General features: G+C 37.1%; 2 protein-coding genes across 2 annotated transcripts in view; one reads left to right on the forward strand and one right to left on the reverse strand.

Annotated features, from left to right (window-relative positions):
• The window catches only part of faf1 (Fas (TNFRSF6) associated factor 1), a 61,129-nt gene extending 52,995 nt beyond the window's left edge, over nucleotides 1–8,134 (reverse strand). Inside the window, exons 1-3 of the mRNA XM_062424995.1 lie at nucleotides 7,860–8,134; nucleotides 4,054–4,122; nucleotides 1,236–1,282 (exon numbers count right to left, since the gene is read on the reverse strand). Coding sequence (XP_062280979.1) covers nucleotides 1,236–1,282; nucleotides 4,054–4,122; nucleotides 7,860–7,919 — 176 coding nt within the window. The 5' untranslated portion in view covers nucleotides 7,920–8,134. The remainder of the gene's footprint in view (nucleotides 1–1,235; nucleotides 1,283–4,053; nucleotides 4,123–7,859) is intronic.
• Nucleotides 8,135–12,467: 4,333 nt separating this feature from the next.
• On the forward strand, nucleotides 12,468–18,193 carry cdkn2c (cyclin-dependent kinase inhibitor 2C (p18, inhibits CDK4)). Its single transcript, XM_062424612.1, has 3 exons — nucleotides 12,468–12,596; nucleotides 14,027–14,384; nucleotides 18,148–18,193. The coding sequence occupies exons 1-3, from the start codon at nucleotides 12,468–12,470 to the stop codon at nucleotides 18,150–18,152; spliced, it is 492 nt and encodes a 163-aa protein (XP_062280596.1). The 3' UTR covers nucleotides 18,153–18,193.
• The last annotated feature ends 2,463 nt before the right edge of the window (nucleotides 18,194–20,656 follow it).

Below are 20,656 nucleotides of genomic sequence, written 5' to 3' on the forward strand. Positions count from 1 at the left end.
GTTAAATTGTTTATTGTTGCAGTGTGAGCATAGTCCCATGCTGCCCTACATCTAGATGGCATTGTTCTCCTGTGCAGTCCAGGAAATATCCCAAAGCAAAAAAAACTGCTGAGTCCTTCACCCACAGAAAAACTGCCAGAGCAGAGATAGAGTTCAACAGAGGATTCAGTATTTTTGGTAAGTACCAGGAAATATTTTTTGATGGCCAGAGGAGTTTTGGTTACTGATCAACAAGCAGGCTTCTTATAATTCTCAACCTGCTCACTAAAGAGGACACAAGGAGGAGGGAAATGCATTTTAGACAGGAGCTTTGGCGTAGCCTTCAACTGGCTCCAGCTCAGGTCACGTCATCAGAGTCTGTTTACTGGGCAATGCCAGCCTACTCATACCAGTGCCAGCCACTTAGTAAATGTGTTGGCTGCTGGTCACGCTGCCACCCAGCCTCCATTCATAGCAATGTGCGCTCTTCGAAAGACCAGCAATATTCTCATGGCCTAAGGGCCTGAACCACACTGCAGCACATGCATGCATGCATGCGCGTACATGCACGCAAGTGTGTACACAAAATAAAACGGTTTAACAGAACGTCTCCAGTTTGAGTGGGTTCGGATCAGCTCAGTGCATTCATGAGTGTCAACTAACCGTTGAAGTAGTGTGAAGGGCACAAAGCTTCTTAGAGAAACCTTTTCTATTCAGAAACTGTGTACAACTCCACTCTTGGCAGAAAGTTTCCTTGCAGTTGCAGTGTCTTTTATATTATGCCTCTATCAGCAGAATTGAAACCATAGCAGGAGCAATAACCTCCAGCTAAGTAGCATCCATGTTGGTGTCGTCTGCTGGAAAAGTATTGACAAAAACACTAACTTTAAGATTTAATATTGAAATGCTATTTCATCGTGGAAGCAGATGATATAGATAACCAAATTCTCATCTCTTCTATAATGTTGTAAAAATTATACCTGCTGTAATTATGACAGGTGCATGTGTCACTATGCCTGCTTGTTCTTCAGGGAAATAAACAGGGCTGGTATCCACTCCCTTACCAACTATCTAAAATATCCCTTCCTTTTTCCCAGTGACAATGTTAGGACACAATGGCTCTGAACATCACATACCTAACATGGCTGCAAGTGTGTGGGTAAGTCATGCATGACTTCAAGCATTCATTCACTATTATAAGGTCCCATGATACCTTTCTGTCTGATTTTCAGCGAATGTGGCAATGTGATTATTACCTCTGCAAGATCCCATTCTCCTGTGGTATCACTCCATTGATGGCTGCCTGTAATGAAAGAGGAAGTTGATTATACAACACAATAGACACCATTTTCTTGTAGTTACTGTAATGTATCAATGTACAAATCTTATTAATTGAAAATTGTTGACTCTGCTCTGGGATCAGTAAAGTTCATCTTATCTCATTTTTAATCATAAAAAATGTAAAACAGTAACCAATACTGTTTTGCTTCAAAGACAATGTCAAAGAGACTGGATGTTGTGCAGCACATTTTGTTTAGAAAAGATGTTTTGACAGTAATTGGAAGAACCACAATCCATTGCTATATTAACACAATCCTGCTATATTATCAGATACGTATTCACCACAGTCATAAACCTCACCCTTAAAAACAATCTACTTTAAATGCTGATATGATCTTATTAGTTAAATGAGCATTATAGCACTCAAATGTCATAAAATCCTGAACAGTTGCCTTTTTTGTCCTTTTGACAATGTCCAAGAAATATTAGCATCTTCCACTATGATAATGTTTCTTTTTCTTTTTAGTCTAAAGGGACCTCTACATGATGGCTGATGACCTACAACTGTGGTTGTGGTTGGGTCTTAGGTTATCCTTTATTTTTTTTTTTTTAAAAACAATATTTTGGTTGACTCTAAAACATAATTTTCAACAGATTGACGAGGAGTGTGTGACATTTGCTGGCTGTGAGGTTTCACTCTAAAACAGTCAAATATGACAGAGAATTATGGAATATTCAAGGTGGGAGGCTGACGGACACAAAGAGAGCTGAAAAACATGACAGTGACCACTTTTAGCTTACACAGAGCTTTTGTTTGAATGGACAATTGAATGGATTTCTCTCGAACACTCACTATCATTCACTGCAAAACAAGCACAAACTAAAGATAGCTGATATGTGCTGGTATCATCATCTCCCCCTATTCTTTTTGTATTGAATGAAGGAAATATACAATGGCAAAAAAAACAAATGTATGGGTTTTATATTAAAACTGAAAAGCCAACTAATTAACTGTTTGTACTTCGTATCCAAGGAGATATTTGCAGGACACTTGTTACAAGATGGGATATTATTGGTAAACTACAACAGGAATTCAGACCAAAGGAAGCGAATGAGGAGTGTTTGTTGAGGCAGCTAGGATAGTGGGGTTTTGACAAATTCATGATTGAGATCTAACAGTGTATTTAGCCATATAGGGGCAAAACTATGACACACTGACGCTTCATAACCGTAAATACAGATGGGCAGCGGAGAAGTGGATTGTACTGCAGAAGTGTGTGTTCTGTCTATCTGGTATCCACTGGATTAAACAACCTCCTGCTTTGCTAAATCCTTTCCTGGGGGAATCAATGCTCAAGAACAGTTTCCCTTTAATACTTTTTCACCATCTCGCTTCCCCGCTCATACCCAGCTTTTGTCAATGTTTAAAAAAATGTACAGAACCAAGTACTGCAGAAGAACTGCAAGTCATCAGATATACAAGTGCAGTGAGTCTGGGCCCCACCGTCTGTCCTGCCACTGCTTGGACTGCTTTAGCTTCCTGCTTTGAACTGCCAGCATCAGTCTAAATATAGACTGACCCCTTCCAATATGCACTTTGCAGTAAAGGGCTCCTTGTTTTTCAGACTCATCATGACTTAATCCAAACCTGGCAGGACACATTATTTCTCAGAGGGTCTCTCATGTCAATATTCACTCTGCCACACTCCTCTGGACACAATGGGCATTTTGCAAGAAGCACTCATAAGAACAGATCTGTTCTTAAAATGCATGTACAAATGATTTCAAGACATTTGTGGTATTTAACAATGTTCTCATACTTTGAATTTTCTCTTAGGTACAAACGTAATTCACGACTGGTCCAGACCTGTCGTATGTGTCAAATCATCTTTGCCTTTCTTTACTGGGGAGAAACTTGTTTGACTAGCAATTACAATGTCCTACTCTGAATTCAATTTAAGTTTAAATGTGATACTGAAATTAACAACAAAAAAGTATTATATAAAATTATGTTTTGTTTACCATATTTTCATCATCATGGCTGCCAATTTACTGAAAGGTCTTTTTTTAGATTTTATGATTTATGCCATATTTTGGCAAAACAACTTCTACATTTCAGTAGGCCTGGTTGCTAGGAAACGTCTCTCAATGTAACAACTGGCACCGTGTCTCTCTGCAGGTCTCTGTCCGTTATCATCTTGTGTTGCAGTTGACCATGTAACCTCACCTGTGGGCTATAATATTCTCCTCTAATATATCTGCGACTGCCACATGACCTCATCTCATCACAGAGAGCTTTGCTTTGGAAAGATGTTTTTTAGCATCTAACTTAACATCAAAGCATTCCCTCTTTATTTCTGTGTAGAGCTGAAGATGGATTTATATATTGTAATTGTTTCAGGTCTGTCACTTCTTTGTTGTTTCTTTCCTACTGATTTCTGAAAACAGCACTTGAAGCAGTGTGCAGTGTTTTTACTCTTTGGGAACTGTTTATGAATGAAACCCTCAAAAGGAGCAGAGCATGGAGCCTTACATGGTTATTTTAAGGGTGTGAATTATGCTAATGATCATATCTCAAGATCTCACACCTGCTCATAAACAGGTGGCATTCGTCAGGTTGAAACAAGCCAAGTCCTGCCAAGGTGCTGTCTGCTTAATAAAACACACATACTGGGTAAACTGAAGAAATAATAAAGTGACTGTTATCGGATGTAAACTGCCCTCTTGAAATGGCGTTCTAGATGACCTCCTCCCTGTCTGTCAAAGCGCAAAGCCTGCAGATAATGAACTTACCACTAAATCCCAGTTATTAAGCTCTAACAGAGTGATTGCCTCTGCAATGTTGTCAATTCCAGTGCAAGCCTGTAAAAGGAAAAAACAAGAGGGAATGAGGTCAAATGCATTGTATGAGATCCTGCTGCAGTTTGTTTTATGAAAGATTATCATCTGTCTGCACATAACAATACATTTCACAACAAATCAGAACATAAAGAATTAAATCAACAATAACAGGTTCATGAAAACACATTACAATACTAGTAGGAGTAAATGGCAATATTTAACAGCTGGAAGTTGTATTGTGTACAAACTGATACCTTGGTCTTCATAATAGTAAAGTCTTACATAATAATAAAGGATTTCAATACTGCAAAGTAGGTCAGGATTCAACAGTTCCAACTACAGCATTTCTGATATCTTAAATCTGTCTTTTTGTATTATTCCTGAAATGTGATAGGCAGACAATCCAAAGCCACAAGCATTCTGTCTTTTTTTACCTGATCCTTCCGTTTGTGTAACTGACACAAATTACAGTTTTGATACCAGCAGCGTTACAAAACGGTTCTCCCTCAACAGAAAGGCCTGGAAATTCAGAAAATTGCACAAAACATGTGCAGAGCTGATGGTTTATATTTATTGGTCTTAAACAGCAGAGGTTTTCCTCCCTGTGGAAATATGATGTATTCCCATCCCAAAGACCAAAACACTTAAAGACTGATGATTTTAGGTGAGCAACCTTGATTTCTTGAGTCGTGAAGTTATTTGAGAAACTATGCAAAGGCTCCCAAATAAGACAATATGCAATTTGGCCATGAGGCAGGTTTAGGAGTTGATGATGCAACTGCTGCTCTGCTTCCCCACAAGAAGATTGAAAACATGTGAATAAACACATGAGGTTTTAATTTGTGAATTTCTTACCAGCAGTTCACACAATTTTGTTTTTGCAGAAAAGCTTTTAAATCATTTAAAACTTTATCAAAATATTATTGGATGGATTGTGGATATTTGTCAGGTAGTGGTGTTGTGGTGTCCCAGTAGGTGGATATAGCCACCCACCAGTGGTGGATTGTGACTAAGTAGGCTACATTTATTTATTTATTCAATGTTCATATTTGTACTTTGAGCTACTTCACTTGACTCTCTACTTTATACTTCAACTCAAATACATTCAGAGGGAAATATTTTAGTTTTAACTCAAGTACATTTATTTGACAGCTTTAATTACCGATTGAGTAAGATTGCATACAATACATATATTATACATACAATACATAAACATATACATACAGCAGCCTATATAAAACACTTACCTCCACCTCAAACTACCATAACAGTAAAATGTTGCTTATATATATTAATGTATCAGTAATAATAATCTAGATATATAATATATAATGGTATAATACTCATTGCTTTTGGGGCCATTGCTTTCACTTAAGTGATATAATTGCTATTACCTGTAACAGAGTATTTTTATTTTGTAATATTGCTTAGTAAATGATCGGGAAAAATAGTAAAATGATCGGAGATGAACACTTTTTCTCACCACTGATCGTCATCATCATGGAGCTACCTGTGTTTGTCCGTTTTATAAATAGGTTTTTCTTGTCAACGGAGATTAATAACGTGCCTTGGTGGGTTTGCTTCATATCTGTGTGTGTGTGTGTGTATGTGTGTGTGTATGTGTGTGTGTGTGGCCAATCAATTTATTACTATCTAGTTCATCTCCAATTGAAGAACGTGTCCATTCAAAAGTCACCTGTGCTTACGTAACAATACAGTTTACATGAAAGACTAAAACATATACTGATGTGTATCTGTGGATATTTTACGAGGATATAAAGTACATTTTTGTGCCCAGAGGTGATATATGCTATACAATCTGCATATACAGTATGCTACAACTCTATTGTCAGGTAAATACAGAACATCTGGGTAAATAGTATTTTATCTGACACTGCTGCCCTGCTTCTCCTATGGGATGTGCTTATATCCACTCTTTTACAATATATACTGCTGACTGTAGAAGCTTGTCGAGAAACAGTCACATCTTTGAGGATGCAGATGATATCTTGGATCAATATTTACTTTCAGGGCAAACAACAGAACTATTGAACTTTTAGGGATGACTTTATTAACTTATGTGATGACCATTACTTTAATCTTAACAGCAGTGAAACTAAGGATAGTCAACCACAACTAAAAAGCAGGAGAATGGCACCAGTAATGATGAACTGTTACATCGACGTAGACTTTATTTCATGCAAAGACTACATGTTTAAACTGATCGTAAAATTGTTCTGTTTTATCTCTGTTTTAATGAATCAGTGCTTGTGATGTCTTTAATGTGTTTGTTCAGAAATGTACAACCTATATCATGTAAAACAGAGCTGTAAAAAAAACAATCTATGTCATCTATCAGCAACAGGTGACACATAAAAACAGCAGCATTGTGCCTAGTTAAAATCATCTGCTAAAGAAAGAATTTTAGTTTTTAGCTTAAAAGTGATGATGGTTTAAAATGCCTTTGCATCTAACAGTAAACACTAAGTGATAAATGCTATCTCTGTTTTATTTGTTTTCTCATAAAACATATAGTATGTATTGTATATATTGTCATTTGCTGGTAGTCTCCCATCTTTGTTTCTATGGCTCCATTTGTTTCTGGACTTTCTTTTTTGTGTTTGACAAATTGGTCACACTGTGTATATTTCTTTTTGTTTCCCTTGTGTCAAACAAAAACACAAAAAATAGTAGGCCTACTTCATATATTAGGTGGCTCGTGTGCCTGTTTGAAGAGCATGTAATTTTAACTGTACCTATTGCTGTTATAAAACTTTAAAATCAGATCTCTCCACATCATATTACACAATGTCACAAAGCTCATACATTAAGAAATAAAAAGGATTCCCTCGATGTCTTGGCATTGCAGAACAGTATGATAAATAAGGACACTAGACACGATTTTAAAATGTGGCAGAAAAAGATCCCAGTGTAGCATAAAGTCAAGTAAATTAAAATGTGTGCCCTACAACCTCAATCTGCTCTATGTGATAAGTTGTTTTAAAATCACTCTCATCATAGCATCCAAAGCAAATTAGTCAAGAGAGGAGAACCTGCACTGGTTAGGCCTGCTGTCAAATATTACCAAAACACACGACTACAGTAAAAAAACCCATAAGGGGAGGGGACAAAATAGAAGGCCTGTGGTTAATATTGATGTCATTAAACAGAGAAGCCAAATTAACAGGATGCTAAATTACTAAAAATTTGGAGTAGAAGCATATTCTGGCATCCTGTGGGTTTCCTCACTATCAAAATACTTCCCTAAATACCTGCAAAGGGAGCTAGAAATCCAATATCTTCGAGGGGGGAGACACCGTTTCTGACGAAGATGAGAAAACAAACCCTGACAGTGTGTAAACAAGTTGCCGTGAGCGTCGTAGTAGCCCCTCCATTAAGCTAACCACATCACCGTTAGCTTTCAATCTAGCAAATTTACAACAGAAAAAAATTAACAAAAAAAAAAAAAAAACCCACACCATTTTATCCTACTGTCTAGATTGACAGTTTTGGGGAAAGTGTTATCTGGTATGTAGTTATCGAGCTCTCAGCTACACGGTTGCCTTGAGAGTCAGTTAGCAGGCTGTCAGTGATTTAGCTCGGTGTGCTAACTTAGCTACTGAAAACTGCTCTGCTGTTTACGACGCCAGACAGGTCGTGTGTGCTGCTGTTGACAGTAGCCTGAGTCAATTCAACGACCGGCAGACACATTACTGACTACTGAGAGTAATATTTGGGGACGTGCGGGAGAGACACACCTGAAAGTCAGCCAGAATCATCTCTCTATCCATGTTGTTATCGCCGCTCTCGGAGGCCATGGCAATGACTGGCTAAAAGCGATTCTTCTTCCACTTGGCTCCCGTCGCTTTCCTCGCCTCACAGAGGGACACTGAATAACTAATAAACACTTTTTCTCACACGTGGCGACGAGTGAGAGATGGCAAGTTGAAAATACTGAGCTTTATCGGGATTTCACGGCGTCAGATAGGTAAAAATTCAGTAAAGTAGCGTTACAGTGCTCAGTTATCTCTTATTATTGTCAGCTAGTCCATTGCTTTACGCCTGACGTAAAGTGGTCGCTGATGCTGTAAAAAAAAAAACAAAAAAAAAAATCGACCCGAGGACGTGAGGTTGATACTCACAGTGGACTTTTTGTAGTTGCTTTCGCCACTAAAAAAAAGACAATATTACTATCTCCCGCATTACTAAAGAGTCGTTTCAGTCTGTGTTCACTCTGTACAGTTTATTGACCCGTGTTATTTTGTCCAGTTTTCACAAAGGGCTTAGAAATATAGGCTATTAATAGGCTACAATTAGATAAGATAAGATAACATAAAATGTATCTTTATTGATCACCCCATTGGGAGAAATTCAAATTGACACAGCAGTATAGTGGTTGGCAGGGTACAGTAAACCGTCTCTGTGTAAATAAATCAGCAATACGTGCAATGTGCAGAAGATCATGATATTAAATACATGTCCGCAATGTTGCTGGGATTTACACAGTAAGGACAGCATCAGTTTTTTTAGTGGGAGTAGGAGGTACAGGGTGCTGTGGTGTTGTACAGTCTGATGGCTGACGGTATGAAAGAGCCCCCCAAACGCTTTGAGCCGCATGACTGGATATGTTTCTAAGCCAAGTGTCCCCAAATACATTCACTACCCGAGCACCATAACAACTAGCGCATAGCTTTTAATCTCGGATTTGATGTGATTTTGTCCCAAATATCTCCAGAGTTGTAATGTGATATAGAACGAGCTGTGCAAATGCAGTTTAAAGTAACACACAATCATCTAAACATGTATATTATACTGCCTTACACGTGATGCTATACTATGGTTTATTCAATTTAAAGTTAGTTCTAACTTTGCCCAACGCTGCAGCAGACCAGAAGACAGGACACAATCCTTAAAACAGATAGGGCAAATGCGTTAAAGTCAAGACTACGTGCGTAAAAAGATATGCCTGTAACCTTGACTCCACATTCAGCTAATAATGACAGCACAAACTTTTTTAAAGTAGCAAAAAGTAAACATTACCTAGGGAGAAGAGGGCCAAGCCTATGATTATGATAATGGACATAGAAGGAGAGAGAGAGAGAGAGAGAGAGAGAGAGAGAGAGAGAGAGAGAGAGAGAGAGAGAGAGAGAGAGAGAGAGAGAGAGAGAGAGAGAGAGAGAGGGGGGGGGGGGGGGGGGGGGGGGGGGAGGAGGGAAAGACTAGGGAAGGATCCTTGATAAAGGCCTAGTATGAGACAGTGATGCAGCTCGTGTGTAAAAGTGTATTCCCCCCTCGAATAGATGTTCCCCCTGTTAAAAATTGTGTTTCCCATAGAGTTGGGGTAAGGCGTAGAAGTAATAACTGGTTGTTGTTTAGGATCAGGTTGGGTGCAGGGTTAGGGCAAAACTCATGAAGGGGACAGACTTCGACACAATCTGATGGGATACGGCACCGAGGTATAAGGGGACACATAGGGCCTAGTAGCCTAAACATTTGCTTTGAACCAGTGTAAATCTCATTATGTCTTTTGGAGATGATGGATTTGTATCATTTACACCACCCCACTTTTGCAAAGGGTTGGGGCCAAAGGGCAATAGGAAGAGTGAAAAACTTCGATTTTCTTTCGCACACAGGTGCTGACTGGCGTTTGTGCAAATAAATTAGGCTACCAATTCAATAATGAATGCACACGTTGACACATGCGCGTCCACCTCAATAATTAAAATGAAACACAAAATAAAATCAACCTTTGTGTCCTTACGAACAGCCACATATACACCATGTTGAATACCTAAAAGGCTGTTGACCTGTCACACCTTAGTCAGATGACCTGATTTGACCTTATCATTGTCTTTTTTTGGTCTATTTTTTTCACATATACATAAACGTGCCATAGTAAACATATCTAATAAATGCCTGATGAATAAATCATGTTTAAGGGTACATGTTGTCTTACTATATGTGTGAAAAGTGGCGCATGCATTCTTTATTTGAGGATACAGTGCGTCCTTACACCTGACCCCAGTGCTGCCAAACCTGACTTCGAGGTGTTAATAACTCTCATCACCAGAGGGCAGCATAAGGAAAGGAAAGTGTTGACAGTAGCGATGACACAATAAAAATATCCTCTCCTCCTTTTTTACTGGAAATTATAATTATTATATACTATGTTATGGATTAAGCAGAAGAGACTGATTTTTTTATCAACATGCTACAATGTGACTGTTCACTGGAATAAAATATCTACATCTCTAAAAATGAATGCGGGCACCTTTAAAACAGTTGCTTTGTAACAGCATCATGCTTTAGTTTTCACCAATGGTTTCTTTTCAAACGCTCCCCGCCTACCCCCATTGACTCCTCATCCAATCAAGCCATCTCATTTTTTTCGGTAAGTTTTTCAAATATTTTTCTATCAGCTAAACTGTGAGGACAAACATCCTCTTTCCCAAAGCTCATCTACACTTCAAAATAGCGATCTTTTGCGATGTTATGGATATTTCGTCAGAAGGCAGTGCACTTTGTTTTGGGCATTTAGACTGTGAGATTCAGACCAATATAATCGGACATCGATGTGACAGTGGTTTCATGCTGGAGGATCATCAATAAATTCGGTCGGTGTGTTTTTGAAAATGAAAGTAGTCTCTATCGCAGTGATTGTGGTCCATGCTGTGTCGCTGCTGTCGCTCTGAGCCACTGAATGCTTGAACATTATAACAGGGTGGTATCCTATGATGAAACGCACTTAATACATGTTGGCAACATCTTTGAAAATGAGCGGGAAGTGACCGTGAGTAACATCACATTTTTCATACTAGCTTATGCGCAGATGTAGCCATTCATGAGGCTATTTATTTATCTGATGCAATATTTATGTGTTGCTTTTTTGAAGTGCTCGTCTCGGTAGGAAAAAGGGTGGCACCTGATGACCTCATTTCATTTCTAATTTTAATTTAAAGTGAGAGCTTTTAACATCAACTCTATAAATTCAAGCTGATGTTACCATAGTTACTATAAGCTTGTGGTTACAGGTGTAGAAAAAATGGCTGTAACTGTAAATAAGTGTTGCTGCTGGAGATTGTAGATATAGCTAGAGGAGGAGGGGAGGTGGGGGGGCGGGGGGGTTGTACATAAACACACAAAGCTAGCAGTTAGGTTGTTTTGTTGTTTGTGTGTTTGTTTTTTAAACATTGTCCAGGTTACAGACAATTCATCAGATCACAAGACAGCATTAATTATTGTTACTACATAATTATGACCTACAATACCATAAATAATAAAATCTGAGTAGGCCTACAGTATCTGACAGATGAAGTAGATGTGTTTGCTGGATTGTTTGTATAACTCTACAGGTGCCCTCGTAGAAAAACTTGAATTTGGAGTTCAAGTGCGCACATCACAGAACCATCTATTACCCGCCTGTTGCTGATTAACCCTGGCCTGAAGTCATTAGGCTATGCCAGAATGAGGCTATATAAGCTGCTATGCCAAAGTATCATCCTGTACAGTATCCTATTATTGTGTAAAATATACGTCTCCAAATTTTTAAATATAGTAAAAAGTAAAGTAAGGGGGAGCACGTTACCCGTCTGTTACTGATTAGGCTTCAAAGTCATTATGCCATACTTAAGCTATATAACCTGTATACAGTAAGTGCCAACGTATCATGCTATAAAGTAGCCTATCATTCTGTAGAATATATGTCCAATTTTGTGAATGGAGTTGCGTAAAAGTAAAAAGGGGGCACAATATTAGGAACACCTTTATAATATACTCCAGTATACCACCAACACCATCTGTTAAGACCTCAGTAATAAAACAAAGAAATAGATAAATAAAAGGTAGGTAAATAAAAATGTTGTTTGCACAAGGGTTGTAATAGTAGAATTTGTAGCAGAATCTTTGGCAGAGCAGCTGCATTGGGTTACGTTAGTTTTCATAGGTGTTGTGTGCGCAGTGAGTGTTTATCATTGTTTATTGTGTTTGTATTGGAGCGAAGCTGAAACATGAGCATTTGTTATGTGAGTTATGACCTAAATAATTTTGAAAAAAATAAAATAGCTCCTATAGTTCCTCACTAGTCAATATTACAAAATATGTTTAAATGAAATGACACACAAACATAAATTGGGTATGTCCTATTCCAGAAATAATTTAAGATATGCTACTTTTAGGTGTCTTTATTACCCGTCATTATTTTATAGTGCCAGTATGAAAGCTGTGAAGTTCAAGCCCCTGTATGATGTAAGGGTAGTAGGGGAGGTGCCTATGGGTTGTAACTAAGCAGACTGCCATTCTGGATTGTAGTTTTCCACACAACTGGTGAAAAATCTTGGCTCCTGTCTTTTTATATTTTTTTTATAAGAATGGCTTACAGGTCAGTAGATGAGCTCTGCAATGCTTCTGCCAGTGGAAAACTAGCTGAAGTAAAGACTTTGCTGCAAAATGGAGCAGATGTCAATGGATTTAATACATCCAACAGAACTGCACTGCAGGTTGGTACATATACCTCTTTCACATTAGTTTCTATCAAAGTGAATTTGGAAAAAATGTATTTGTTCTTTGTTTTATTGTTTTTTTATTACTATTTTTTTGCAGGCTGTAGTGTGGCAGCAGCCTGTTAAGCCTTCCATTGTCTACATGTGCTGCTTACAGGAAATAAGACACAGTTTTGGGATGAGGCACATTTTGTGTTAAACTATCTAGTATGCTTTTTTCACCATTTTATAAAATTAAATAGTCTAAAGTAGATAGATGTAAATAGTTCTCAAATGAAATATGCAGACAAGTAGCAGAGAGGAACTTGGATTTTGTGCCATTGATTTAGACACATTAAGTCAAATAACTAAATCCCTGACAAAAATAGTATTCAAATATGTAGTTTTACCGTAATTAATTGTTAAATGTCGAATTATAATAAATGGATGGCTTGTTATGAATAAATATGTGTTTTATTTAATGGAACAATAAGATTTTCCTTTTTTTTACTATCAGTTTCATAACTGAATGCAGTTCAAGTACAGGTTTTTCCCCCCACATGACCATGAGAAAAGTTTATTCAAATATAAAGAGTAGGCCGATTTTAGGATTATTATAGTAAAGAAAATGCATGCTACAAATCAAATGTTACTTTGAGGGTTAGATGTGGTGTGTATGTGAGAGAAACAACAAGATGGTGGAGATGAGGAAATGGTGGCTAGGCCTGTCTAAGTAACAACATGTTCTTGTTTGAATTGCACAGGCCAAGAATTTACTTTCATTCCACAGGCTGCACAATAATTTTATTATTATTACTTCTACTACTACTTCTACTACTACTAATAATAATGATGATAATAATACAGTGAATTTTTGTTAGCACATTTCAGTGTTTATTGATAACTTCAGTATTAATAGTACTACTATAATGATGATGATGATAATAATAATAATAATAATAATAATGTCTAAAAATGATCAATAACCTCCTTTCACATGTTGCTATAATTTTGTTTGAATGTTGAAAAAAGCTTCATGCCTTCTCAGTCTCTTTTTCATATAAGCTGAAGTGTTAATAGACCATCATATCTGATGGGTAACTATAAGCCTAACATGTAGGCCTGCCTATATGTTGTAATCAGTTGTTAAACAAATAACAAATGATTGTAAAATCTCCTACACACCTTCAGTTCCTTGACAGGAGCATTTCAAGTGCCCTTGGTGCGTATAGGAGGAATTAATTAAAAATGGTCATCTCATTTGCAATAAACTTTATTAGCGACAAACCTACATTTCTACTAACGGCGCTAGACCTCGCATCCCTATTAAAGTTTATTTCAAGTAAAATGACAGTATGGTGGAACTCAGATATTCACCTTCACATCTTCTCCTCTTCCTCCATCTTCCCCGTCCGTTTATTCTCCTCCTCGCTCTTTCCTTTGTGCAGGTGGTGAAGTTGGGAAACGACGCCGTCGCTGAGGCTCTTCTTGAGGCAGGGGCAAACCCGAACCTGCACGACCCGGCCTGCGGTCTCACCGTGACTCACGACGCAGCGCGCGAAGGATTTATAGATACCCTGCGCGTGCTGGTGAAACACGGGGCAGATGTGAACCTCGTGGATAAACAAGGTAACCTGCCGCTGCATCTGGCCGCCAAAGAGGGACACCTGGAGGTGGTCAAGTTGCTGGTCGGACTCACCACGGACCCCAAAAAGTCCAACACCCACAACAACACCGCCGGGCAGCTCGCGCATGACTACAAGAGGACGGACACTGCCGCGTTCATCGACCAGTATCTGAGCTCAGGTGAGTGGCCTAAATGAAACGATTAGGATAGTGTTTAGTCTAAATTATTGTTTGTTTTTGCTTGTTGTTTTGTTTGTTTGTTTTTTATTGTAAAAATGTCGTCAAGTAAAATAGTTTCCTGCCCATAAGCCAAGTCTCACTTTTAGAAAAACCTTAACATTATCCGCCTGGTAGAAAATTGCATCTTTAAAAAATTCTAAATTGTTGCAGTTGTGTAAACTGTTAGAAATTGTATTGTATTTTTACAATAGTAACTAGTTAGTTGCTGGTCTACCTTTACTGTTACGAAGTTTTACAGTAATACAGATTTACTGTAATTGCGCTTTACAGTATTATATAGTAATTGTGTTTTACAGCAGAACATTAATATTATGACTGTATACGAGTATTACTGCTCATTTAAATACATACATACAAAATACTTTAGTATAATCAATGTAATTGAATAAAAAAGCATTAGTCTGAATAGTACAGTAAATAAAACAGGTGTTTATTGTCAACAGATTTTAATAAAAACGGCATTAGTGACATTTTGACATAATGACAGTGGCATTATAATCATTAAAAAAAACAATGTCACAAAACAATGAACAGTAGCCCTTTTTGACACTATACAAAAACAAAACACAGATAATACACTACAGGACACAACAAAATGTGTACAACTCATTCGTACCAACATGAGCACATGTGCATCATTTAAGTGCCAGCTATAAACACAAAAAGTAAAATCGTATATATGGGTAATTTAATTTGAATATGAACTGTATTTCATTCTAATCTGGTCATAATGTGTAGAATGAAAATATCTTCATAACTTTCATAACTTGTCGCAGTTTCGACAATTCAGGAATTTCAACAGTTGTGTGCACTTATAGTCTTTTTATAGCCTTTATAGTGCTTTTTTTAGTCGTGTGCAGCCTTTATTCTGTTCACCATGGCAGAGCAAAAATGTCGCCTGAGAATAGGTCTAATATAGGTTTATGAGCTTTTCAATATCCAAATTTGGCAATTATTATAATCATAATTCCTATATGCTGTGTGTAAAAACTAGCCGAATCTAGACTCTAGTTGAGTCTAAGCATAGTTTACTGCGTTTGTATTCCCGACAATTTAAAGAGCAGCCAATTAGGGTGTCACGTGAGTTTAATCAGTAGCTATAATAAAGACAACAGGTTAATTTCACTATATAATAAAGAAAATGAGATTCTGAATTTAAAACAACAATAACCATATTTAAAACCATGCTTAATAGCCTAAAGTATTTGCAGATTTTATACTTCTCATAAACGGTTCGTCACATTAAATTACAGCTATTTCCTTTTGGGTATAATTTATTGTCGCATATCTCCAGCAAACTGGAATATACTCATATAGAGCCTACAAGAATACAAATGAAACACGAGGTGTTTTTCTTTTTCTTTTTCTTTTTTTAACTAAGCTCAGTGTTATATTACGTTGCCAACCGCCTTTTCAGTCTGAAAACAAACGCTCTGTGATATGCTTACATGTTATGCTGTCTGACTGCAGTGTCTCTGTTAGTCGTGGTGTCAGTATGACAAGGTATAAAAAGAAATGAATCATTTTCCGCACATCTGAAAGTGTAGTTGTGGCATGCTGTAATGTTTTGATTTGTGATATATGTTGATATGTACAGTCAGAATAAACTACCACGTCTTCAGGTTAAATTAACTTGAGACCTGTTGCTGTGCAGGCTGTATATTGACCAAACGTTTTTAGCCTCGACTCAACTTCCAGTGGATATCGAAAGTAAAAGCCTTGCCTTCTAGCTCTCTCTCTCTCTCTCTCTCTCTCTCTCTCTCTCTCTCTCTCTTTCTCTCTCTCTCTCTCTCTCTCTCTCTCTTTCTCTCTCTCTCTCTCTCTCTCTCTCTCTCTCTCTCTCTCTCTCTCTCTCTCTCTCTGTGTGTGTGTGTGTGTGTGCGGTTAAATTTGTTTTGCTCTTGTTTAATGTGTAGGCCAAGTTAAGTACTCCCATAAGTGACAAATACGAGTGCGTGTATCGAAGTGAGAGCCCTGCAGCTCTAATTAAACTGAAGCTGTTATTGTCCTCTATATTTCTGTTATTTCTTATATCTTTTATATCTTTCTATTTTTTTTATATCTATTTCTGCTTTCAATTTCAAATTCAAATAAACTTTATTGGCATGACAGATCAGAAAACTATATTGCCAAAGCAGTACAAAAAATCACTTACACTGACAGATGATTACAAATTTACATTTATTTATATTGTAGTGTGTGTGCGCGTGTGAATGTGCGTGTGTGGGGATGGGTGGAGGGAGGGTAGACCATTGTCCTACTGTACAGTGTCTTCTACTAGATATTTTATGCATTATGTGTATTCTGTGTTTTATGTTTATGTAAAGAGCTAAGTGTGACTGTAACCTGTGTGTTGATGTGAGATGCCGGTACTTTTCTTTTCGTATGCCCAAGATTAATTTATCTTGGGGGAGACAATAAAGATCAATCAATCAAATAATATACAATATATCAACAAACATATCAAATGCAATATACCAAAAGTTTTAAAATATATATATATATATATATATATATATATATATATATATATATATATATATATATATATATATATATATATATATATATATATATATATATACATTTCTTTCTTCTTTGCAGTGCCGTACCACAATTTAACCACAACCCGATTACTAAATCAGTCTTGTAATTCTGCTTTGTCTAAAAAATTATTGAAGAATATTTTAGTAGGTTATTTGCACTGTGTGTGTAAAAATCGAATGAATGAAATAAGTGTTTTTATCAGCTAGACACTTTTAATTATGGCTTAAAATGACGAGTTTTGCCCACACATTTAGCTGTGTTGATGCATATTAATATGCGCATATGTGTAGTTAACTTTCACAAACTTATTTCGGACATAATCATTACTGACAGCAGGACTGTAATTTAAAGATTTCAGCTCAGAGAATGACCTCTTGCTCACCATTTATAATAACCTTTATTTGTTGACGTTACTTTGTGCGCGTGTCCATTGGCAAATATGGGGACATGAATAAAGATAATCTTCAAGTGTGGTGTCTTTATCTACAGCCTCCTCTCTGCCTCTGTCCCACGTCAGTCTGTACAGACTCTTTTTTGAAGATGCACTGCAGAAAACATAGCAGCGCGTTAGGCCTGTGATCATACTAACATAATTTTCTTCTGCTTATTATAGCTCTGTGTCAAAACACAATGTCAAGGGAGGTTAACTTAGTGAGAATTTGAATTATAGTCACCTCATAAGAGAGATATCTTTGCCTAGGTAATGTAAGGATGTCTGAATGTTTCCTCGAGAAACCAGAAACATTTTTCAAATGAATTAATGAAACGGTCCAATGTGCAGGCCTGTAGGCGAGGCTAGGAACGAGGTGGGCAGGGTGTTGTTTTTAGAAAAAAAGAAAAAGAGGAAGGAGGAGTTAACCATATATGGGCTTCACTCCGGGAGTCATGTGAGGACGAGTTTGCTGTATAGTGCCCGGATTGGCTGAAAGAGTGGTGACATAACTGACGCAGCTCTATTTTTATAGCATGGGTGAGTTGATTCTTAAAAACGCTTTAAGGTAATTCATTGTAATAAACATAATCAGGTTTATTTTTTCTATACCTTATATGGATGAGTGTGCTAATGGTTATGTTTCATATAACATGTCTGTATCTTCAGGTATTACCTTTCACTACACACGTGTTTAAACTCACCCATGTGTTTTCTCTCACACAGGCTAGAGCAGGAGGAAGAAGAGGAGGATGAAGATGATAACTTGGAGTTTCATTGTTGTTTCTCTTGCTTCTGCCTTTCAGCTCATGCCTTTGTGCCAATATTTTGTTTTATTAAATCCCTGTTTTGTTCTGTTCAGTTCCATAGTGTTGTCTAGACATCGTTGTTTCTGGCTGTTTATACATTTATCCACATAACGCCACATCACAACAAAATTGATCTCAATGCACTTTTTACTGGAGCAGGTCTAGATCTTACTCTTTAATTTAATTTAAAGAGACTCAACAACTGAGGGAGAGAGGGAGAGGAGAGAGAGGCACAGTGACAGCATACAAATGTGGGTAAAGAGGAGACCAAACACACATTTAAAAGCTCAATCTGGATGCCAAAAATAAAAAGTATGCAACACAATAACATTAACTAATAATAATAATTTTGGTCAGAAAAGTTTTTGGATTCTGAGAGCCACGTATATTCTCTTGTATAACTACCGGTTAAACTATTGGCTTGGTATATTGTCTGCAGCCTCATAGTGTGAGTTGTATAAAGAGAGCCTCAGACTGTTATATAACCTCAAAAAAGTATTTTCTGCTTTAAGTGAAGAGACATTTGGGGTGCAGCTGTGGTTCAGGAGGTACAGCTTGTGATGACTGATTGGGGGACTGCACCTTGCATGGTAGCTTGCTATTCTTGGTGTGCAAATTTGTGTGTCCAAAAAACTGTAACACTTTTTTTTTTTTTATTACATATTTAAGTTGCACCACTTCTGCTATCTTTACAAAACACTACAAACTAAAACAATATAACACACCAGCAATACAATATATATTCTCCATATGAACTTATACAATATATTAAAAATATAAAGTAATATTCAAGTTTTTATGACACAGTATTATCAGCTATGTTGATTCAGCTTGTATTGTCATTTGTGTAAGGATGTAATTGTGTACTGAGATCACTTCTGGAGAACAAAACAAGGATGACAAAATGGAGGAGCACATCTTCATCATCGCTCTGTTTCTTTCTCTGCTGCTTGATTAACATGAATTGAAATTACAATTATTGCCAAAGCATCAGAAAAAATGCAGCATAATAAAAATGTAACACAAATCCCTACTTGTCCCCATTATCATATCTGTGTGTGTGTGTGTGTGTGTGTGTGTGTGTGTGTGTGTGTGTGTGTGTGTGTGTGTGTGTGTGTGTGTGGTTTGTAGAAGACAATAAAATATTAATGACATTAGAGTTTGTCAGAATAACAGGATAAAAATCAATGAACATACAGAAGTTGTGCAGGTCTGTCTAGTCTATTTGTCCAAGCTTTCTTACATTTTTCAACTTCCTTTTTTCTTTGATTCCTATCCTAAGCAAACTGTGCGCACATACCCTGTGTGAACCCTCAAAGCGTTAGAGAGTTGTTGTTATGTATCCAGAGCGTTGCACCATTACCCACGACTGTAGAAGTGAGTACAAGGTCAGGCACATTTTTACATTTTCAGATGACACACTTGTTGTCAGGCCGCTTCAAGGAAGTGAGTCATCACATGGGACTGAGCAGCTTAAAAACCTTTTTTCTTGCTTCATCACATGAACATTGCATTGTGTTTGTGCTTTAATGGTACCTTGCTTCAAGAAGCAGTTCCTCTTGGGGGCAATCTGATCTCAGCATATAACAGACACTGTATGTTAAGTTTCCTTGTAGTCAAGCCTAAAATCAAGTCAGTCTATGCCATTTAATCTTTCTATAATGAATTCATTGTTTGTTAAATGTAAACTGATATTATCTGTTGAGCATGGTCATAGTGAGATAATTTAATCTTTTGTTCATTTGTTCAAGTATTATAATAATACCAGAATATTATTTTCATCAATTTAAGCTCATGGGCTGCTTTGGCCTAAAATTCAATCAGTAGCTTAAGCACCACTACTTGGTGCCATTATTCAGCCAAACGCTGGAGTTAGCAGATGAACTTTGTCAAAACACTTTTGACGCTTTTGATATAAAAACTAGTATTCCCTCTAGATGGATCAAACCAGGGATCTATGCCTCTTGTGTAAAATACATTGTTGTTGTTGTTGGGGTTTCTTTGTTAAGCGACATGTGCCTTACACTTGAGTTAGGCAAATATAATAATAATAATAATAATGAATTTTATTTATAGAGTGTAGGGTAACACTTTAAACAAAGGAACATTATTTCATATTTCATATGACGCTGTCAATAATATTTATTCTGTCAGTAATGTTTACCAGTAAATGTTCAGGTCTGTCTCAAACTAATAGCCAGATGCCCATATGAACATTGAAGTAGGTTTTGTTTCCAAGCCCATAAATGTGACTCGACAAGGTAAGTCATGCAACATGAGTAGGCTACATCTACATCTGATTACCAGTTTGATAAAACCAGCTTCATATTTCTGAGTATAGTACTGTTTTCAGAGAGGCGTTTTCTGTGTGACTGGATTTCAGTAACATAAAAATGAATGTATGACATAATTGTGGAACAATATTC

Source organism: Scomber scombrus, chromosome 8 (assembly GCF_963691925.1).
Source record: "Scomber scombrus chromosome 8, fScoSco1.1, whole genome shotgun sequence".
NCBI classification, from domain to species: Eukaryota; Metazoa; Chordata; class Actinopteri; order Scombriformes; family Scombridae; genus Scomber; species Scomber scombrus.